General features: G+C 41.7%; 1 protein-coding gene across 8 annotated transcripts in view; it reads left to right on the forward strand.

Annotated features, from left to right (window-relative positions):
• The window catches only part of PTPRU (protein tyrosine phosphatase receptor type U), a 464,942-nt gene that overhangs the window by 366,997 nt on the left and 80,418 nt on the right, over positions 1-17,527 (forward strand). For all 8 annotated transcript variants that reach the window (XM_072979748.2, XM_072979749.2, XM_072979750.2 and 5 more), the window contains 2 exons: positions 8,083-8,273; positions 14,924-14,996. In XM_072979748.2, coding sequence (XP_072835849.2) covers positions 8,083-8,273; positions 14,924-14,996 — 264 coding nt within the window. The remainder of the gene's footprint in view (positions 1-8,082; positions 8,274-14,923; positions 14,997-17,527) is intronic.

Genomic DNA, 17,527 nt, shown 5'->3' on the forward strand with positions numbered 1-17,527 from the left:
GGAATTATCCCTCTGTATTCATTGTTGGCAAATTTATGCAAGGCATTTAGCTGATCCTGCGTTAACCTGCATGGAAACTCAGTGTTTTAGGGATGAAACAGATTGGTTTCCAGTGCAGTCCTAATAGATCCATGTTTGATCCTTGTGTGACTCCGGCTTGTTTTGCAGAGAAATATATTAATTCAGGTGTGAGGAAACTGTTTGCAGCTTTCTTTGATTTCAAAGGGGCTTTTGATTTTGTCCTTAGGAAACTTCTGTGGGATAAATTGTCTAAGACCTCTAAGATCCTTAGCTCTTCCTTATCCATAAGTTATGTAACTCATATCACCAGTCAGGTTCGCTATGGCCCACAGGGCAAATTGTCTGATGGGATCATGAGTAACAAGGGGTTTAAACAAGAATGTGTTTTAGTTCCCTATTTTTTAAAGTTGTTCTTGAATAATTTGATTTGAGGATGGTTGAGGGTCATTTCCCAAAATTTGGTCCTCAGCAAATTCCACTGTTACTATACAGTATGTAGATTATGCTGTGGTTTTATTCTTAACCCAGTAGGGCCTAAAGTCCCTACCGATGGCTTCTGTGGTCTATTGAGATGTCAATTTGTTGTCCATTAATTTTACAAAATCTATGTTTTTTCCCAAGGTTTGGGAGAATTTCCACAGGACACTACAGAATAATGTTCTGAAAAAAAGAGTTTAGATATCTGGGGTTAAATATCAAGAACAATTCTAATTAGACTACTCATTTATGCACTTAATCTGGCTAAGTGCAGTACATCAGCTGTTGCTGTTTTTACATCAATGATGGACATTGTGTCCTCTGTGTTGTTCATGTATTTGAAGTCAAGCCTACTCTGTGGCATTCCCATCTGGACCAGTACGTTCAATTGTGCAGTAAAGAAATTACACATCAGCCTTCTGCACACTTTTGGGTGTTCCCATTGTGTAGGATATGTGGCTTTATATCTGGAATCTGGTGTAGGCCAATGCAACAGAAAAGCATGGATTGAGATGATAAAATTCTGGCTTCACTTTTGCTTTTTAGCTGAGCATTCTGGCTATGTGCATTTTATACTAATTGATGTTTATACTAGTACATGGTCACTTTTGGTCTAGCATAAAATTAGATCCTTAGACAATCCTCTTGTTTCCATTCTTATGTTTGGGCGGTCAACAACAAACATTTAGAATAAATCTAATATCCCAGAGACTCTATGACATTAAGAGACAAAAGCTGTTTTCTCTAGCAAATGGAACTTGCTCCCCTATTGTGTGTTACCTAGGCTTGCAGAGCATTTATGCTTGCTAGATTTAATATTCTATCCTCAGCATTATTCCATGGCAAACTTTGGTGAACTCCTCTTCCAGAGATATATGATCCATGCATGACTGAGGATCTCAAAGTTTTCTCCCATTTCCTTCTGTATTGCAAGTTTTATGAACAAATAAGAAATAATTTAATTTGCAAAAATTTCCAGACTATCCTAATAAGTGGTTGGCTATATATTGTCTATCAGACTGGGATCCTTATGTTACTGCTCAAGTTGCTATTTTTTTCCTGGTGGTAATACGAAGAAGGGCCTACTTACTGAAAGATGCTTGATAATTTTTCTGGTTTTTTTTTAACTCTCTGTCATCATCTTTGTATTGTGTGCAAACTGGTTAATGCGTATTTGATTCTTATTAACTAACTTATAATAAAAATAACATGACAAGTGTCTGGGAAAAGTGGATAGGGCTGATATACCAGTTGGGAGAATACAAACCTTAGTCCAGGAAAATAACTGATTTTAGTCAAGTATAAACAACTAGCCATAAGAAAGCTAGGTAATTTTTAAGTTTGTAAGGATTTTCAGTTTTGGAAAACATACATGAGCTAAGATGCGTGTGGAGCCTCTTCCCACATGGAAACAGTCAATCGCTCATTTCCCTGAGATTAGGAAAGGTAACTCTTTTAAGGAACAAAACATTCCCACAGCCTCTGTAGTGGTGGAGTGTGCTACACAAGCCCCTTTGTGCATATTGCTCATGTGCATTTTGCTCAATGTGTTGGCTTCACATGTGTCTGTGGGCTTTTCATTGTCTTTGGATCTTTTTCTGTCTGGAAGCCACAAGCAAAAGAACAGGGAGGGAGGCAATTTAACAGCATTTTCAGATAGGTAACTAGATGCTGGGACTGTATAATTGTGCCTGACAGGTTTCACAAAAGGGCGTGTCGGATAATCACTTTGAGAACTCTGTCATGCCACCAAAGTTACATCCAGAGTTTGGAAATATTATTTGGACTACAACTCCCAGGATTCCCCAGTTTACATGACACTAGAGTTGTAGCTGAAAAAGTAGCCTTTCCAAAGTTGTGATTAGAACTCTGCAATAAACAACAAGAGATGCTCAGAGACTGCAAGGGAGAAAAAAGGAGACACAGAGGGGGTTTGTGTGTGTCAGGCAGAGAAAAAAAAAGATGCAATGATGAAAACAGTTTTGAAGTAGAAAAGAATGACTGATGTATAAGTTACAGAAGTATGCATTGGCTCCTGAGTATTCCATTTTGTTAAGCCACCAACAGTCTTTGTTTAGAAAGAATTGGAGTAATCCAGGAATTTTCAAGTAGGAGTTATACAAACAGCCAAAGGGGAGGCTGTGCATAATATAAACTTAAAACATATGACATCTAATGTTTTGGTGAAAGATGTTGTGCTTTGTTAACATCAGTGTATGCCCCTGTTCCCATACAACATATCTCAAGTAGCAGTGCAAGAATCCAGAAAGGATTTGGAAAGGAATCACGCAACAGTTGCATGCCCAACTGAGAATTCTTAAGAGTTGTCATTGTTGCAAAGTGCCATCAAGTTGCCTCCAAACAATGGCAACCCTTTGAATGAGCTTTCAAGGTAAGAAAGGGGGCTAACTGTTGCATCCTTCTGCAAAGTAGTAACAAAGGTTAGCTTGGGTGTTACTCCCAGTATCACCTTCAGCTATCACTGCTGCCCAGTAACTGGCCTCCAGATGTTTCTACACCCCCATCATCATTGGACCTGTCTTTTCTCTTCTGCTGATGTGACCATTATTCTGAAGAGGATGAATGCATAAATATGGTGCCTTAGATGATCCTACTAGAAGTTCAGGTTCATAATGGAGTCTAGTATCCCAACGGAACTCCTTCCTTTATTTTTGTGTTTCCTATGTCTCCGCTCTCCACGTTGTTCACGGCCCATTTCCAAATTAGGTTGTGTAAATTTCTGTCTTTTCTAATTCTTATCTGAGCTAGCTGAATTGAAGCATTTTCCTGTGTAGTCTTGGGACAGTTGTCCTTAGGCTTGTTTCTGTTCTGTATAATTGACTTTAAAGCCCTGGTATACTCGATGGACAGAAAAACTGAGATGAGTCCACACAAAATGAATACGATAGATAGATAGATAGATAGATAGATAGATAGATAGATAGATAGATAGATAGATAGATAGATAGATAGATAGATAGATAGATAGACAGACAGACAGACAGACAGACAGACAGACAGACAGACAGACAGACAGACAGACAGACAGACAGACAGACAGACGACTTTATTACGGTCAAGGGCGAGCAAGACCAGAACAGTATAAAATAAATACATACAATTGTAATTTCATAAAACTAGGCAGAATTATAAATTTTCCATTGAAAACATGATAAAACAATCCCTTATTTCAAATTAATAACACCCTAATCAGCTAAGCTGACTCTATATCTTTAAAATAAGCGAAACTTCAGCCAATGTTATTTTATAAAAGCATTATATTGTTTGTCTTGATCGCAACCTGAACATCTGGTCATGAATAACTATTGCTGCAGCACAAAATTTGGCCAGTTGTCTTGTAATATAAGGGGTATTGTCAGAGAGTAGCAACTGTACATAATACTCCTCTGATCTTCCAGGAGATTTACAGGTAATAGGAAATAAAAGCTCCATACGTAAATCCTGATAGTAAGTGCAATATAAGAGAACATACGTGATCAACTAATTCGACTGATGCGGCGACTTCATGAAAATACACAAAATGAGTAGGTGTTACTGATGCCTGGAGTATTACATTACTGCCATTACTACAGGAATCAGTGTTTGATCCCACAGAAGAAATTGCAGATCTGAAAAACTTTGTTTAAAAATACAACATTAAAAGGTTATTTCACTTAAATAAACTTTTCAGCTCCTGTTTCTTGTCTGTCTACTTAAGAAAGTATACCAACAAGCTGAGTTATTATTATATGATGTCTCCAGCCATTGTTTAGTTAAGGTTGATGTGAACTTTTCATATTATTATTATTATTGCTTTGACTTCTATACCACCCTGCTCTCAACCTAGCATTTCGAAAGCATGTAAATGCGAGTAGATAAACAGGTACCATCTTGGTGGAAAGGTAATACAGCGCTCCCTAGTCACGCTGGCCACGTGACAATGAAAACTGTCTTCGGACAGGCGCTGGCTCTATGGCTTGAAAAGCGGGATGAGCACCACCCCCTAGAGTCAGACACGACTGGACTAAAAATGTCAAGGGGAACCTTTACCTTTACCTATACCTTTTATTCACTGGTGCTGCAGTCATATATTTGCAGCTTCCAAAAGCTTCCAAACTCTGCTAATGGATTTTCCCAAATGGACCGTTTATAGGATGAAGGTTTGTGGTATTCTACCCTATCTCTTGTGGTGCTGGAGGAGGCTCTTGAGAGTCCCCTGGACTGCAAGGAGAACAAACCTGTCCATTTTGAAGGAAATCAACCCTGAGTGCTCACTGGAAGGACAGATCCTGAAGCTGAGGCTCCAAGACTTTGGCCATCTCATGAGAAGAGAAGACTCCCTGGAAAAGACCCTGATGTTGGGAAAATGTGAAGGCAAGAGGAGAAGAGGATGACAGAGGGCGAGATGGTTGGAAAGTGTCATCGAAGCGACCAACATGAATTTGACCCAGCTCTGGGAGCCAGTGGAAGACAGGAGGGCCTGGCGTGCTCTGGTCCATGGGGTCACGAAGAGTTGGACACGACTAAACGACTAAACAACAACAACAACACCCCATCTCCACTGGATAGTTCTAGCTTCTGGTGGATCCTGGAAGGTGATTCCAAAAAGAGAAATACATACTTTGGAAAGCACAACAATGGAGGTGTCCTGGTAAGGTAGATTTGTGTGTAACATGGGGGGCACACAGGCCCTCTCTGTTTAAGAAAGGAGCTTAAAAGGCAGCTTCCCCTCCTTGGTAATGCTTGCAGGTGTTTTTTTTTAAGTCTGATTTGGAGAAGTTGATGAACCAAAGTATTACACAGCTCTTGGTAATTTGTTTTATCTGCATGGTAGGTTTTTTTTCTGCTGTAATAGGCTCTTACATAAAGCTGTTTAGTAAAAAGAAAAACAAAACAAACTGGGCCATGTCAAAAGCCACTTATTCCCTCTTACCTTGGATTTTTGTTCCAAAGTTAAAAATACCAGACTGGTTTTTTGAAAATAAAGTTGCTTAACAACCATTTGAAAGAACTAGCGTTGTGGAGGGATTGTGACTAGAGATGGGGGTATTTGTATATGAATAAGAATATCCCCGCACAGGTGGCGTTAACGAGGGTCCAGCCCCATGGGGCCGGATGGTCCACCCACCGATCCGCCACTGATGCAGACCGCAATTCTACCAATGGCGCCACAGTGCGTGATCCGCTCGCCACTCTTCAACCTTGCAGTGAGGCTTGTCCTCCTGCCTCCTGCCAGGAGTAGCGAGCGAATTGTATACAAATACAAATACCCCCATCTCTACTTGCAATGCATTAAAAATAATTGTCCAATCCCTGCTTAGTTACTTTCATAGCTCCCTATAAACAAGCAAACAAATCTTACCTTTATATTTCTTCTAGTACACTGAAAAATATGGTCAGAGTTGCAAGACCTCAGTGAACTCTTAGACTGCCAGTTTTTGTGCATCTCAATCCAGGTTACCCCTCCCAGAACCTGTTGGCGTGGGTCCAACTCCAAAAGCGGATGTGGTGCTTGCCTCTCCAGAAGCTTGGAGTCAGATTTGGATAATGAAACTTCCAAGAGCACTCTGTTAGAGAAAACAAACCTTGGAGCCCAAGATAACAAGTCACACAGATTCTCTTATCTGGGAGCTTCAAATCCTCCCCTTTATAAGCAGATAAAGATGCGAATGTATAAGAAAAAAACATGGAGAGAGTTCTGATAAAACTTATAGCATAATAGATTAGACTTAATATATTAGCATTGGTCAGATATATATACATGGCATTATATACACAGGCATAGATCTCTCAGAGCAACATAACATTCACAGAAGCAAAGTAATGACCACCGGACTCTGTTCTCACTCCTTTGCTTAAATAGTGAGAGCAGCCTATCACTGCAGACATAGCAGCTGAACGTGGTTAACAAGCACTACCTAAGCTTGTTCCAGCTGCATGTCATCTGTCATCCATTGACTTGACATTTACAGGCATGACTTTGCATTCTCACTACAATATTAAATTTAACCCCTTGTTCACGTAAAGGAACAAATCTTGACAGAACCTGCCTCTTTTCTGGAAGCGGATTTTCTGACCTGGAGCCTAGAAGACCTTGTGTTCTAGAGCAGGGGTCCCCATCCCCCAGTCCACGGCCCGGTGCCAGTCCGTGGGCTTCACAGGACTGGGCCGCGGAGACAGATCTCCCGCCCCCCCCGCATGAACGCATAGTGGGCGTGGTGTGCTCGTGGGTGGGCATGGAGCGCATGTGTGCCCCACTCACCCGCAAGTGTGCCACACACATGTGCATGAGCACACCACACCCATCCACGAGTGCACCACACCCACCTGTGAACATGCCACACCCACCTGCGAGCAGGGGGGGTACCCTCCTCACACAGGCCCTGCCCCTCAACTGGTCCACAGTTCTGAAAAGGTTGGGGACCACTGCCTAGAGTCTAGATTCTTTCTTGACTGGCAATCTGAAAGTGAGGGCCATGTGGCCAGTAGGGGAAGCAGTTTTTTCTAGATAGCAGCAGGCAGTTGCTATGCCTGTTCAAGGGTCTCTCAGTGAACTGGTCTGGATCTAACTCTTCCATGACCTTACTCTGGTTCTGGCTTGATTTGCCTCTCCTTATCCAGAGGGTGGGTAGGTTCTGAAATACCGATCAGGGATTATGACAGTGTATACTAAAGAAACTCAACACAGCGACAGGCAATAAAAAGAGAAATATGAAGGGAAAAGGGGAATATGCAGAATAAAATCATAACGTAGGTCTATACATGAATAGGTGCATCCTAGAGGAGCCAGCCTGTGTGGCCTTGGCCATACTGCCCAGTCCCAGGATGCCTCCAGAAGAAAGGAATGGCAAACCACCTTTGCCTAGAATAATTTAAGTAAGCAAACCCTGAAAGGGTTGCTCTAGGTCAGAATTGACTTGATGCAACACAATTTTTTTCATGTACATGAACAGATTTGTCTTAAAAATGATGGTTTTGGATCTGGCTATTGTACAATGCACATCTGTGCAGAGCTAAAGCAGTAAGATCTTCTGATTCCTCAATGATGGATGAAAGGTACTACAGTACTTTTCCAACCTTGCGGTGTGATTCTTTTAGTTACACCGAGCGCACCTAGGAGTCAGACATGTTCAGCATAGATGATCAAATCACAGGAATATGGTTTTACTCGCCCATCTACAGATTATTTTTTTTTAAAAAAAGATTAATACAAAATTGCTGTGGTGTACCCAGCCAGTCATATTTTATACCACTCAGAAGCATTGTCTGCTTTACATCACCAGCAATTAGCTCAATGAGCCAGCTTGCAAACAGATGTAGTGGCATCCATTGTGACAAAATCAACAGTTTTTGGTGACTCAAATGTGACCGGGTAATTATGGTTTACGGTGTAAAAAAAAAGGTTTCTGACATCTGCTATTCCACTAAAGCTCTAACACCATCAGTTGGATCGAAAATGTACATCTTAGAATTGACCATAACCAAATTTTGCGTGGCTTGGCAAATGGACATTTGTGTATTTTTGTTGTTTTTGTGGATCCTGCCTTTCTTAACTTTCTCTCATGTCTGATTCCTCCTTCCCAGGTGATCAGCGCAGCAGTGTCGTCAATGAGTCCAGCAGTTTGTTAGGGGGTTCTCCTCGAAGGCAGTGTGGACGCAAAGGCTCCCCTTATCATACTGGCCAGCTCCACCCTGCGGTCCGAGTGGCTGATCTTCTCCAGCACATCAACCAGATGAAGACTGCAGAAGGCTATGGTTTCAAACAGGAGTATGAGGTGAGACTTTGGCACCCCGCCTTCTTTTGGGGAACACTTTCAGATAAAGCTGGGGAAGCTGTTTGGCTTGGTATTAGACCCACCTCTCCTGGAGTCCCATGTCATCTCTCTTCCGACCTCTCCCATTGCCATCCAGACTGTTGCTTCTCTTGAACTCCGTGCCACGGTGCTGCTCTCCTCACTCATTTGGTTGCTTTGTATTAAAATCCAGGCCAAAGAAGAATGGCAATAGCTACGCTGGCTGGAAAACAGGCTGAGAAACTCTAGAGCTATTGTCAAAAAAAGTAACTTCCCACAGGAGAAAGAGCTCTTCTCCACTCAGTTGCTTACCTTAGCATATATCAAAGTAGCAGGGTGTGCTGACAAAGGAAGAGAGAGCTTGTTCCTTTTCTCTTGGGCCAGCAGGTCTCACTTCTATCCTGTTCATGCAAGTAGAGGAAGCCCCATCCGGAAAACTGCCCCAAACTTGAGAAATGCAATTTAACCCCATCCTGTCCTCCTCCTTCATCAACTTGTCTAATTTTGTGTGAAACCCATAGTAACCATCACCACATATTTTGGCTACTGCTGAACTGAAACCTATTTTCTGAAAGAAGAGCTTTCTATACTTTTTCACTGCTTTCCGGGTGTGTGGAAATTTATTCTACAGGGGTTTGGGGGGCTTTTCTTGTTATATGATAGCTCTCTCTCTTTCTATTTTTCTATGTATTTTATTTTATTCTTGTTTCATACTTCTTCCCAGCTTCCCACACTTCCTGATATGAAAGAAAACCATGGGGAGGGTTAAGTCATGCTGGAATTATACTGAAGTGTGGGAAGGGAGGGAAGCTGCAAACTACTGGGAGAGAAGATTACATAGTGCAAGACAAGATGCTCACACACCGACCGGCAACATCCTGTAACTAAGCTAAGCTCAATAATCTTGCACACATGCACCCGGAACAGTTCACTGGAATTTTTGATGGCTTGGTTGTTGTTATTTTTTTAACAGAACAATTTCGCTTTCAACATGTTGAATGAGAATGGTAATCTTAATAATTTCTAGAGTGTGGGGAGATACAGGAACACTCTGTAAATTTATTCTGCCTTCTGTGTAGATGTGTCTCCTGTTACTGTTGCTTGTATGGAGGAATACTTCTTTGGGTCAGAAATTCCTGTGCCAATGTGGGCTCAGCCCAAGAATTTACGAGGAGCATCTTGTCCCTTGATTTCTTTTTTTCCTTTCCTCCTCCTTTTCTTCATTCTTTATATTTCTTTCTGAAAAAGCACTGCCTCCTGTACAGCAGTGCTGTTTCTTATGCCATATCAAAATGGAACATTTTGAGTGCCTCTGCTTTGTGACCCTGTCATCACAATGTGTGCGGGTTTGCAGTGGGAGCTCCTGTTTGGTGTTCAATTGTTACGGATGCCTGAGAGTCTCCTCTCCAATATTATAAATTTGAGAAACCTGGTCTAGTTACAATAATTAGGGCACCTTGAAAAGCTGTTATACATGTTCCAAAACCAGTTGTTTGAGAGGCACTTGAATATTAGGAACAAGGAAGGAAACATATCATTTTCTTCCACTTTTGTTCTTTTGCTGAGAACAGTGGGCGTTGCTATTCTTTCCACACATCACACAGGCCTGCTTAGTGGAAGAAAAGGAAGAAAAGAATCTTGGGCTGGGATAGGGGAAGGAATATGCATTCCAAGATCAGAGGGGGATGTGCGGAATTTTTGGAGGCGTGCGGAATATACATATAGAGGAACGAACCCACTAAGAAATATATTTAGTGAGAACTGTCTTAGATGAAAAGATGTTTCTAAAATTCACATGTATAAAAAGGCTAATGCAATCCAAGGAAAGTAGATTGCAAGTCACTATTCCAGATTGTATTGCTGTTTAACTGCCATGAGGAGGAGATGTCATTTCCTTTTCCCAGAAGGCTGTGTGACATACGATTTCGAGGAAAATGCTGGCCAGTACCTCTAAGGAAGCCAGAGGAATGCCGATACATGTTGCTGTAACACTTCCTCTACTTAAAAATATTAAAGAAGGGTGGTTTTTCATATTTTACCCACAATCCTGGGACAATTTTTGGGCAACATGCAAGGCTTCACTCCCTCCAGAAGGTCATACATGTGCCTCCTTTCTAGAACAGACTGTGTCTATTTGGGAATCTACACAGCATATAATACGGGATATAATCTTAGAATGGCAGAGCTGGAAGGGACCCGATGGATCATCAAGTCCAGCCTCTATCAAGAAGGGATAGTGGGGAATTGAACTCAACCTCTGGCTCCACAGCCAGATACATAAACTGATGAGCTATCCAAAAACGCCCCTCCTTTTTCCATGCCTTGTAGAAAATCCCAGATGTTTTTCCTCTCTGGATAAAGCTGACTCTTTTTGGGCTGAGTGAGTTGTTCCCACAGGAAATGCGATTCTGAGGTGGATTCTGGAATCATATCCTAGAACAATCTTTGACTAGTGTTCCTCAAGGAGTCATAGCAGTCTACCTCATTTTCATGTTCTCCAGTAGGTGTACTTTTTGACAATACAGACAGGAAATGATTTAATTGTTGTGACAGGTCCTTTGGAAGATGCGCTTTGAAGCGAAGTGATTGGTGCAGAGATGTTAAGGTAAATGTTGAAGTGCAGGCAGTCATCGTGATAATTCCCTCGCCCCCAGCCATACCCTCAAAGAGGGTCTTAACAATGGAAGCAGGTGTGTTGGTCCATGCCAAAAGACCAATTCTTGCAGTTTTTGATTTCCACTGAGAGCAGATCTTCTGGAAACTCAGTAGTTCTCAGTTACCTAGGTCACCCAAAATACTTTGCATTAAAACAGGCATAGCTCATGTGTGTAACATCTTTATCTGCTCCCCCATTTCTAGCTGTTGCAGGACTGTGCCTGCTCAGAAGAATTAGGGAAAAGAGAGCAAGAGAGAGCAAGAGAGAGAGAGAGTTAGCAAATGATTTCATTATCAGTGCTAATCCTAGTTCCATCTCTGTTAAATTTCTGGTCAATTTGTAAATGGGTTGACAATCCCTATTTAAAGAGTATTAATCTATAATTGTTCATCTTCCTGGAGAGGAGTGATGTGTGATGTGCTAAGGGATCTGCACCAGGTCTGGGTTGTCCAACACCTCTATAAAGAGCTTGGATGAGGGTGTGGAGATGCTTATCAAAGTTGCAGATACCAAACTGTGAAAGGTGGCTACTGCTTCAGAAGATATAATCCGAATTCAGGACGACTGAATGGCCAAAATAAACAAAAAGAGTTGAAAAATGTTTTATACATAGACCAGAAAAATCCAAGGCAAAAATATACATTAAGAGGCAGCTAGTTTGACAATGATATATGTGAAAAGGATCTAAAGGACTTCATAGACTGCAAGCTAAACATGAGCCAACAGTGTGATATGGCAGGGAAAAAAAAAAAAAGAGAGAGAGAGAGAGAGAGAGAGAGAGAGAATACAGTATTAGGCTGTGTCAACAGAAGTTTAGGATCCAGATCAACAGATGTAATAGTATCACTCAGTTTTACTTTGGTCAGAATACCTGGAATACCGTGTCTAATATAAGGATGCTGTTGTCCTGTGTCCCTCAGGGTTCTGTTTGTCCCATGATATTTAAGATCTACATGAAATCACTGGAAGTTGTCCAGAGTTTTGTGTTCCTATATCAGCAAGTATGGAGATGACACCCAGCTCTCTCCTTTCCATCTAAATTCATGGAAGTTGTTCCAATTCTAGATCAGTAATGGACTGAATAAGGGAGAATAAACTGAAACTTAATCCAGACAAGACAGAGGTGTTCCTGATCAGCTGAAAGGCAGATCAAAGAATAGGGATCCAGCCTGTGCTGGATGGGTTTACACTCACCTTGAAAGCACAGGTGTGCAGGTTGGGGATTGCCTCGCATTTGTCTCTGAGCCTGGATGCCCAGGTGTTGGTGGTGGCCAGGAGTGCTTTTGCATAGTTAAAACTAGTGTGCCTGCTGCACCCGTTCAGTGAGAGGTCTGACCTGGCCATGATGACACGTGTCTTAGTTACATCTTGGCTGGATTACTGTAACCTGCTCTGCGTTGGGTTGCATTTGAAAAGTGTTGAGAAACCCCATTGAGTCCAAAATGCCACGGCCAGATTGCTAACTGGGACTGGTTACAGGGAACGTTCAATTCCTCTGTTACAGCACCTCCACTGGCTGCCAGTACATTTCTGTACACAATTCAAAGTGCTGGTTTTAACTTATAAAACCTAAATGACTTGGGTCAAAGTTAACCCAAGGACCGCATCTCCCTTTACGAGCCTGCCCAGGTGTTAAGATCATCAGGAGAGGCCTTTCTCTCAGTCGCGCCACTCTCACAGGTGCGTTTAGTGAGAACATGGGAGAGCGCTTTCTCTTGACTGCTGATTGACTCTGGGACTGCCTCTCATGGGAGGTCAGGTTGGCACTGTTGTGAGCGCACTGAAGCCTCTATTATCTCAGGCCTCCAGGAGGTGCTCACTCTTCTACTCAGTTGCTGCCACCAATATTTCAGTTTCAATACTAATTATTCTGTGAGACATGTGTTGCTTTAAAACTTAAATTTGTTTATTTCATTAATGATATATAATAGGTAAATCACAAGATGCTAATCAATCTCATTCACTGAATTCACTGACACACAGAACCCTACTCTCACTGACTTTCTGGCTCACAGGCCCACAGACTCACAAATCTCCTCACATACTCCATACACACCCCTTTATATCCCAGCCCCTCCCCCTTTTGCACCACCTTCCGTTCCCTCATTGGCTCCTTTTTCACTGCTCAGCTGTGACGGACAGGTGAGGGCATGGCTGAACGCTACAGGCACCATCTTTGCTGTGCTTCTGCAAGCAAGAAAATACTTTTCTCTTCACATAGGTTTTCCTTTAAACATCTGATTGATCAAGGGGATTTTTAAAAAGGATGGTTTTATTCTGTTTTTTTTACTTATGTTTTTAATATTGCTCTTATTATGAGTTTTGTTATGATATCTGTTTAAGGCTTCTTGTGGCATATAAATATTTTAAATAAATAAATGTAAAATAAAATCGTTAAACTGGGCCATATCTAGAGGAGGGCAACCAAAATCACAAAAGGTCTGGAAACCAAGTCTTAAGAAAAATGGTTAACTGAGTGGGGCATATTTAGCCTTCAAAAGACAAGGCTTGAGCCTTCAATATTTTTAAATACAGTGGTGCCTCGATTTACGACCATAATCGTTTCCAGAAGATGGATGTAACTCGAAATGGTCGTAAGTCGAAGCACCATTTCCCATAGGAATGTATTGAAATGCAATTAATCCATTCCAGCCATAGAAAAAAGTAACAAAAAAATCACTGCAAGACTGTGCTTTCCCCCCTCTTCGGGCCGAAGGGGGGGGGGAAGCAATCAAGCGTGCAAGACCCTTTGGAAATGCACAGAAAAGAAACGAAGCAGATAATAAATGCACAAAGAACAAAGGGGGCAGGTCAGAAATGCAAAGGAAAAAGCAATGGAAGCATGCAGGACCCATCAGAAATGGGGAACCCCCCAAAAGCAAGCAACCCCCCCCAAGACCCATTGAAAATGGGAGGGAAGCAAAAAAAAAAATCCATCAAGACCCATCGGAAATTGAGGGAAAAGCCCAAAAAACAAATAACGCCCCAAGACCCATCACAGCACAGAAACATAACCCCCCAGCCCAAAACCATGCTGCAAAACCACCCAGAACAGTTTTTTTAAAGCAGAAAACGGCACTTTACCTTACTAGGCAGCCCAAAGCCTCCCTGCAAACACACACACACACACACACTCACTCAGAAGCAGAAGCGAGGCAGTCCCAAGCTTCCTCTGACACACTCTCCAACTGCTGGGGCAAAAGAGCTACAAAGAAGCACTCTCGCCGCCACCTACAGTTAGCAATTTGAATTTCCCACCTTTTCTCCCTGCCTTTCTCTGTTCGTAAGTGGAAGCTCTGGTCTCAAGTAGAAGCAACATTTTGCGGCCAGAGTTGGTCGTAAACTCAAAATGGGATGTTCGTAAGTCGAGGCACCACTGGTACTTGAAAGGCTATAATGTGGAAGAGGAAGCAAGCTTGGTTTCTGAGGCTCTAGATGGAAGGACCTATAATAAATGGATTCAACTGACAAGAAAGAGTATTTCACCTACACATTAGAAAGAACTTCTTGACAATAGGGGGCTTTAACTGTGCATTTCCTACTTTGTAATGTGTTTTAATTGAAGACCTCTAGTATTCTTTCCAGCATTATAATTCTTTTTTTAATGATGTTATGACTTTGTACAGCCTTTGGTTTTTTCAAACAGATTTTATGATTGCTTTTTAAAATGGCTTTGGCCTGTTTTTATTTATTTTTTTACTCTCCTTGTTCTTTTAAGCCCTGCCTCCATTACAGCTTGCTTTTTTTAAAATCAAATTATCCTATACTCCATCCTGTATGTACCCCTTCTTCTATACTAGTTAGTCAGTGGGGGATCACCCATGAATGCTGCACAGAGATTACTAGACTCGAGTCTAGGTGGTGGAGCCGTCCTTTAAGGAAGACACTGGGCATCTGTGCTGTCAAAAGAGATTAATGTGTCCTGGTTTTCCAGAGGGTCTTTATGCACATAATAGACTTCTTCTCTTCCTCCTAGAGTTTCTTTGAAGGATGGGATGCTTCAAAGAAGAAAGACAAGACCAAAGGGCGACAGGATCACATACCTACCTGTAAGTGTCTTTTAAAGCTTCAAAGAAAAACAAAGGGGGAAGAAAATCAATAACTTTCTTCCTTTTTGGATTTCAAAATGTCCTGAAACTCCGCAACCCCTGGGAAGTACATGTATTTGGCTTGCACTTTGCTAGAATCTTAGCTCGTCAAATACACAGAGGATAGATTTTTGCTTCAATCTCGGTTTCTGCCTGCAAAAGCAATCATTTCGCTATTGTCCACAGAACTCACTTCACACCTTGGGGATTCCGTGTGGTTTGACAAGTGTCATCTGCCTAAAATTATTACATCTCCAGTGCACTCAAGTTGGTGGCGGAGTTTTATGGGCTAGAAAGGGTATATAGTAGGATTAAATTCTATGTGCCAGAATAAGAGCACCACGAACCTGGCATGTTCCCAGATTCTTGAGTGAATGAATACATATATACACTGTCTGTCTGCCCGTCTTGAAAATTTGAACCCCACTTTTCAAGTTCAGTTAAAATAATCTTTTCTTTCCCCTGTTGTTCTTTATCTTGTACTGACTGTGATCTAAAATACCTGGGTTGCTTGCTGCCAGGCTCCCTCTCCAGCTCTCTTAACGTTCTCCTTACTTTACATGGTAGTGAAATAGTGTCCAGGTCCCTGTATGCACAAAACCTTTTTATGGAACCCTTACAGTGTGGCCACTCTGCAGAAGAAAACTTTGCTTGTGGAAAGAGGCAGCTAGACACATTAAACTGTAAATAGTTATAGGATCTAATGAATCAGTGTGGTGTTTCCTTGTTAAGGAAATCTGCCGTGCTTTGTTACAGCATACAGAGGTATGTTCTCCACCTTTTATTTTTTTGGAGATTAAGGACATAGAAGCACAGGAGTAATGTGTGTGTTCAGCCCGTTGAAACACAAATGATTACTTGAGCACGCTTCCCCTTTTCTATAGAAGTCAGACCCACACTTCTTTCTAATAAAATTTAAAAAGTTTATGTCTTTTAAACAACTCCAGCTGGTACTGTAAGGATATTGCAGACAGTTGGACCTAGATGCTATTTTAATTTCCCACAATATCCTTAATGCCATGTTTCTGGGAGCATATATGCCATTGCCCTAAACTACTATTGTTACCACCAGCTCCAGGGACCAAGTGCAAGAGAGGCTTCACCAGAAGGTTCTGTCAGACATGAGGCAACCAATCCAATATGGCGCATGAGGAACAGCCCTGGAGATGTTGTTGGACTACAGTCCCCCAACATCCCATACAATTGCTTAAGATGGTCAACAGTGATGGTTTTGTAGTCCAAAACATCTGACAGGCCACATGTTCGCTAATTCCGTTGTACATGGTGGAATGTGTGTGAGAGCAAGAGAGAGGCTGGGAGAGAGAAAAGAACTGGTGTCAAATACTTTGGGAAGAGTTAAATGGCTGACCTTTCCTTGCCATCTGTTCTGAGGACAGAGTATATGACTGCAAATCATTAGCTGTATATATTTTTATTACTTACTTTTTTCCTGTCCAACGTATTAGAAGGGAGCATCTTGGAAAATCAGTGTTCCTGCTAGTCTGGAAAGCCTATATCTAAGCAGGAGCCCGTCCAATACAAACACATCTCTCTCCTCATAGAGAATGTGATTACAGACAACGGAGAAGCTAGATGCTGTGGTGGACTGTGTTAAGGAGAAGTGGTTAAGTAATGGTAATGACTGAAAAAAGCTACAGTGAATTCACATTGTCAACTAACTCCTACCAAAGCTACTTTTGCCTCTCCTACATAACACTGAACTGATATTTCTCTCGCTTCTAATTATAGCTGACCCTTCTTTCTGTTTTTCAAGCTGAAAATTCCCTGTTAACACTAGAGCAGAAATGGGAGCAAGTTATCCAAAACAGCTCGTGGAAACTAAAAGATATTTCCACCACACACTTTAACCAGCTGTTTTGAAAAGATGGGTGGCATGAGGGTAAATGAGAAAAGCTGAGGTAAAAAGGCCTTACTCCCCTGTATCAGGCAAAGCTTCCCAACTTGGTCCAATGCTGCCCTTTTCCTCAGTGTTGCCATATTAATTATGCCAACTGCTATGCACACCTATCTCTAGGTCATCGCATGTGTTCCAGACAACCTCTGCTTCGCTATGTCTCTGTTTTCGCTAAGCTAGTAGAAGTCTGTCAGTGTTGCATAGCAAAATGAGTGATGGAGGGGGACAGCTTTCTTCAGGTTCAGTGTAGTTAGCTGGAGATGTAATTATAAAGGTAGATTTAAAATGTCTAAATGAATCATATCGATTTGGGCTGATTAATTGAATCTGCATCTATCTGCCTATTTAGTTATGTGAAGCACCCCAGAGCGCCTTTGAGAAATAAATTAAAAAGATGATCATGCCTACAATTTACACAACACAAAAAGAAAGGTAGTTGTGAGGAACGAGGAAGAAAGCTAACCTAGGTTATTGTTTGTATTTGCTGTGTTCTTATATGGATTAGCTAGAACAGAGTTAAAAATAATTCACAAGGAGAAGAAACCAGACATTCCTGGTGGCTCCTATGGCAGTCCTG

The sequence above is a fragment of the Pogona vitticeps genome, chromosome 9 (genome assembly GCF_051106095.1).
Source record: "Pogona vitticeps strain Pit_001003342236 chromosome 9, PviZW2.1, whole genome shotgun sequence".
Taxonomy (NCBI): Eukaryota; Metazoa; Chordata; class Lepidosauria; order Squamata; family Agamidae; genus Pogona; species Pogona vitticeps.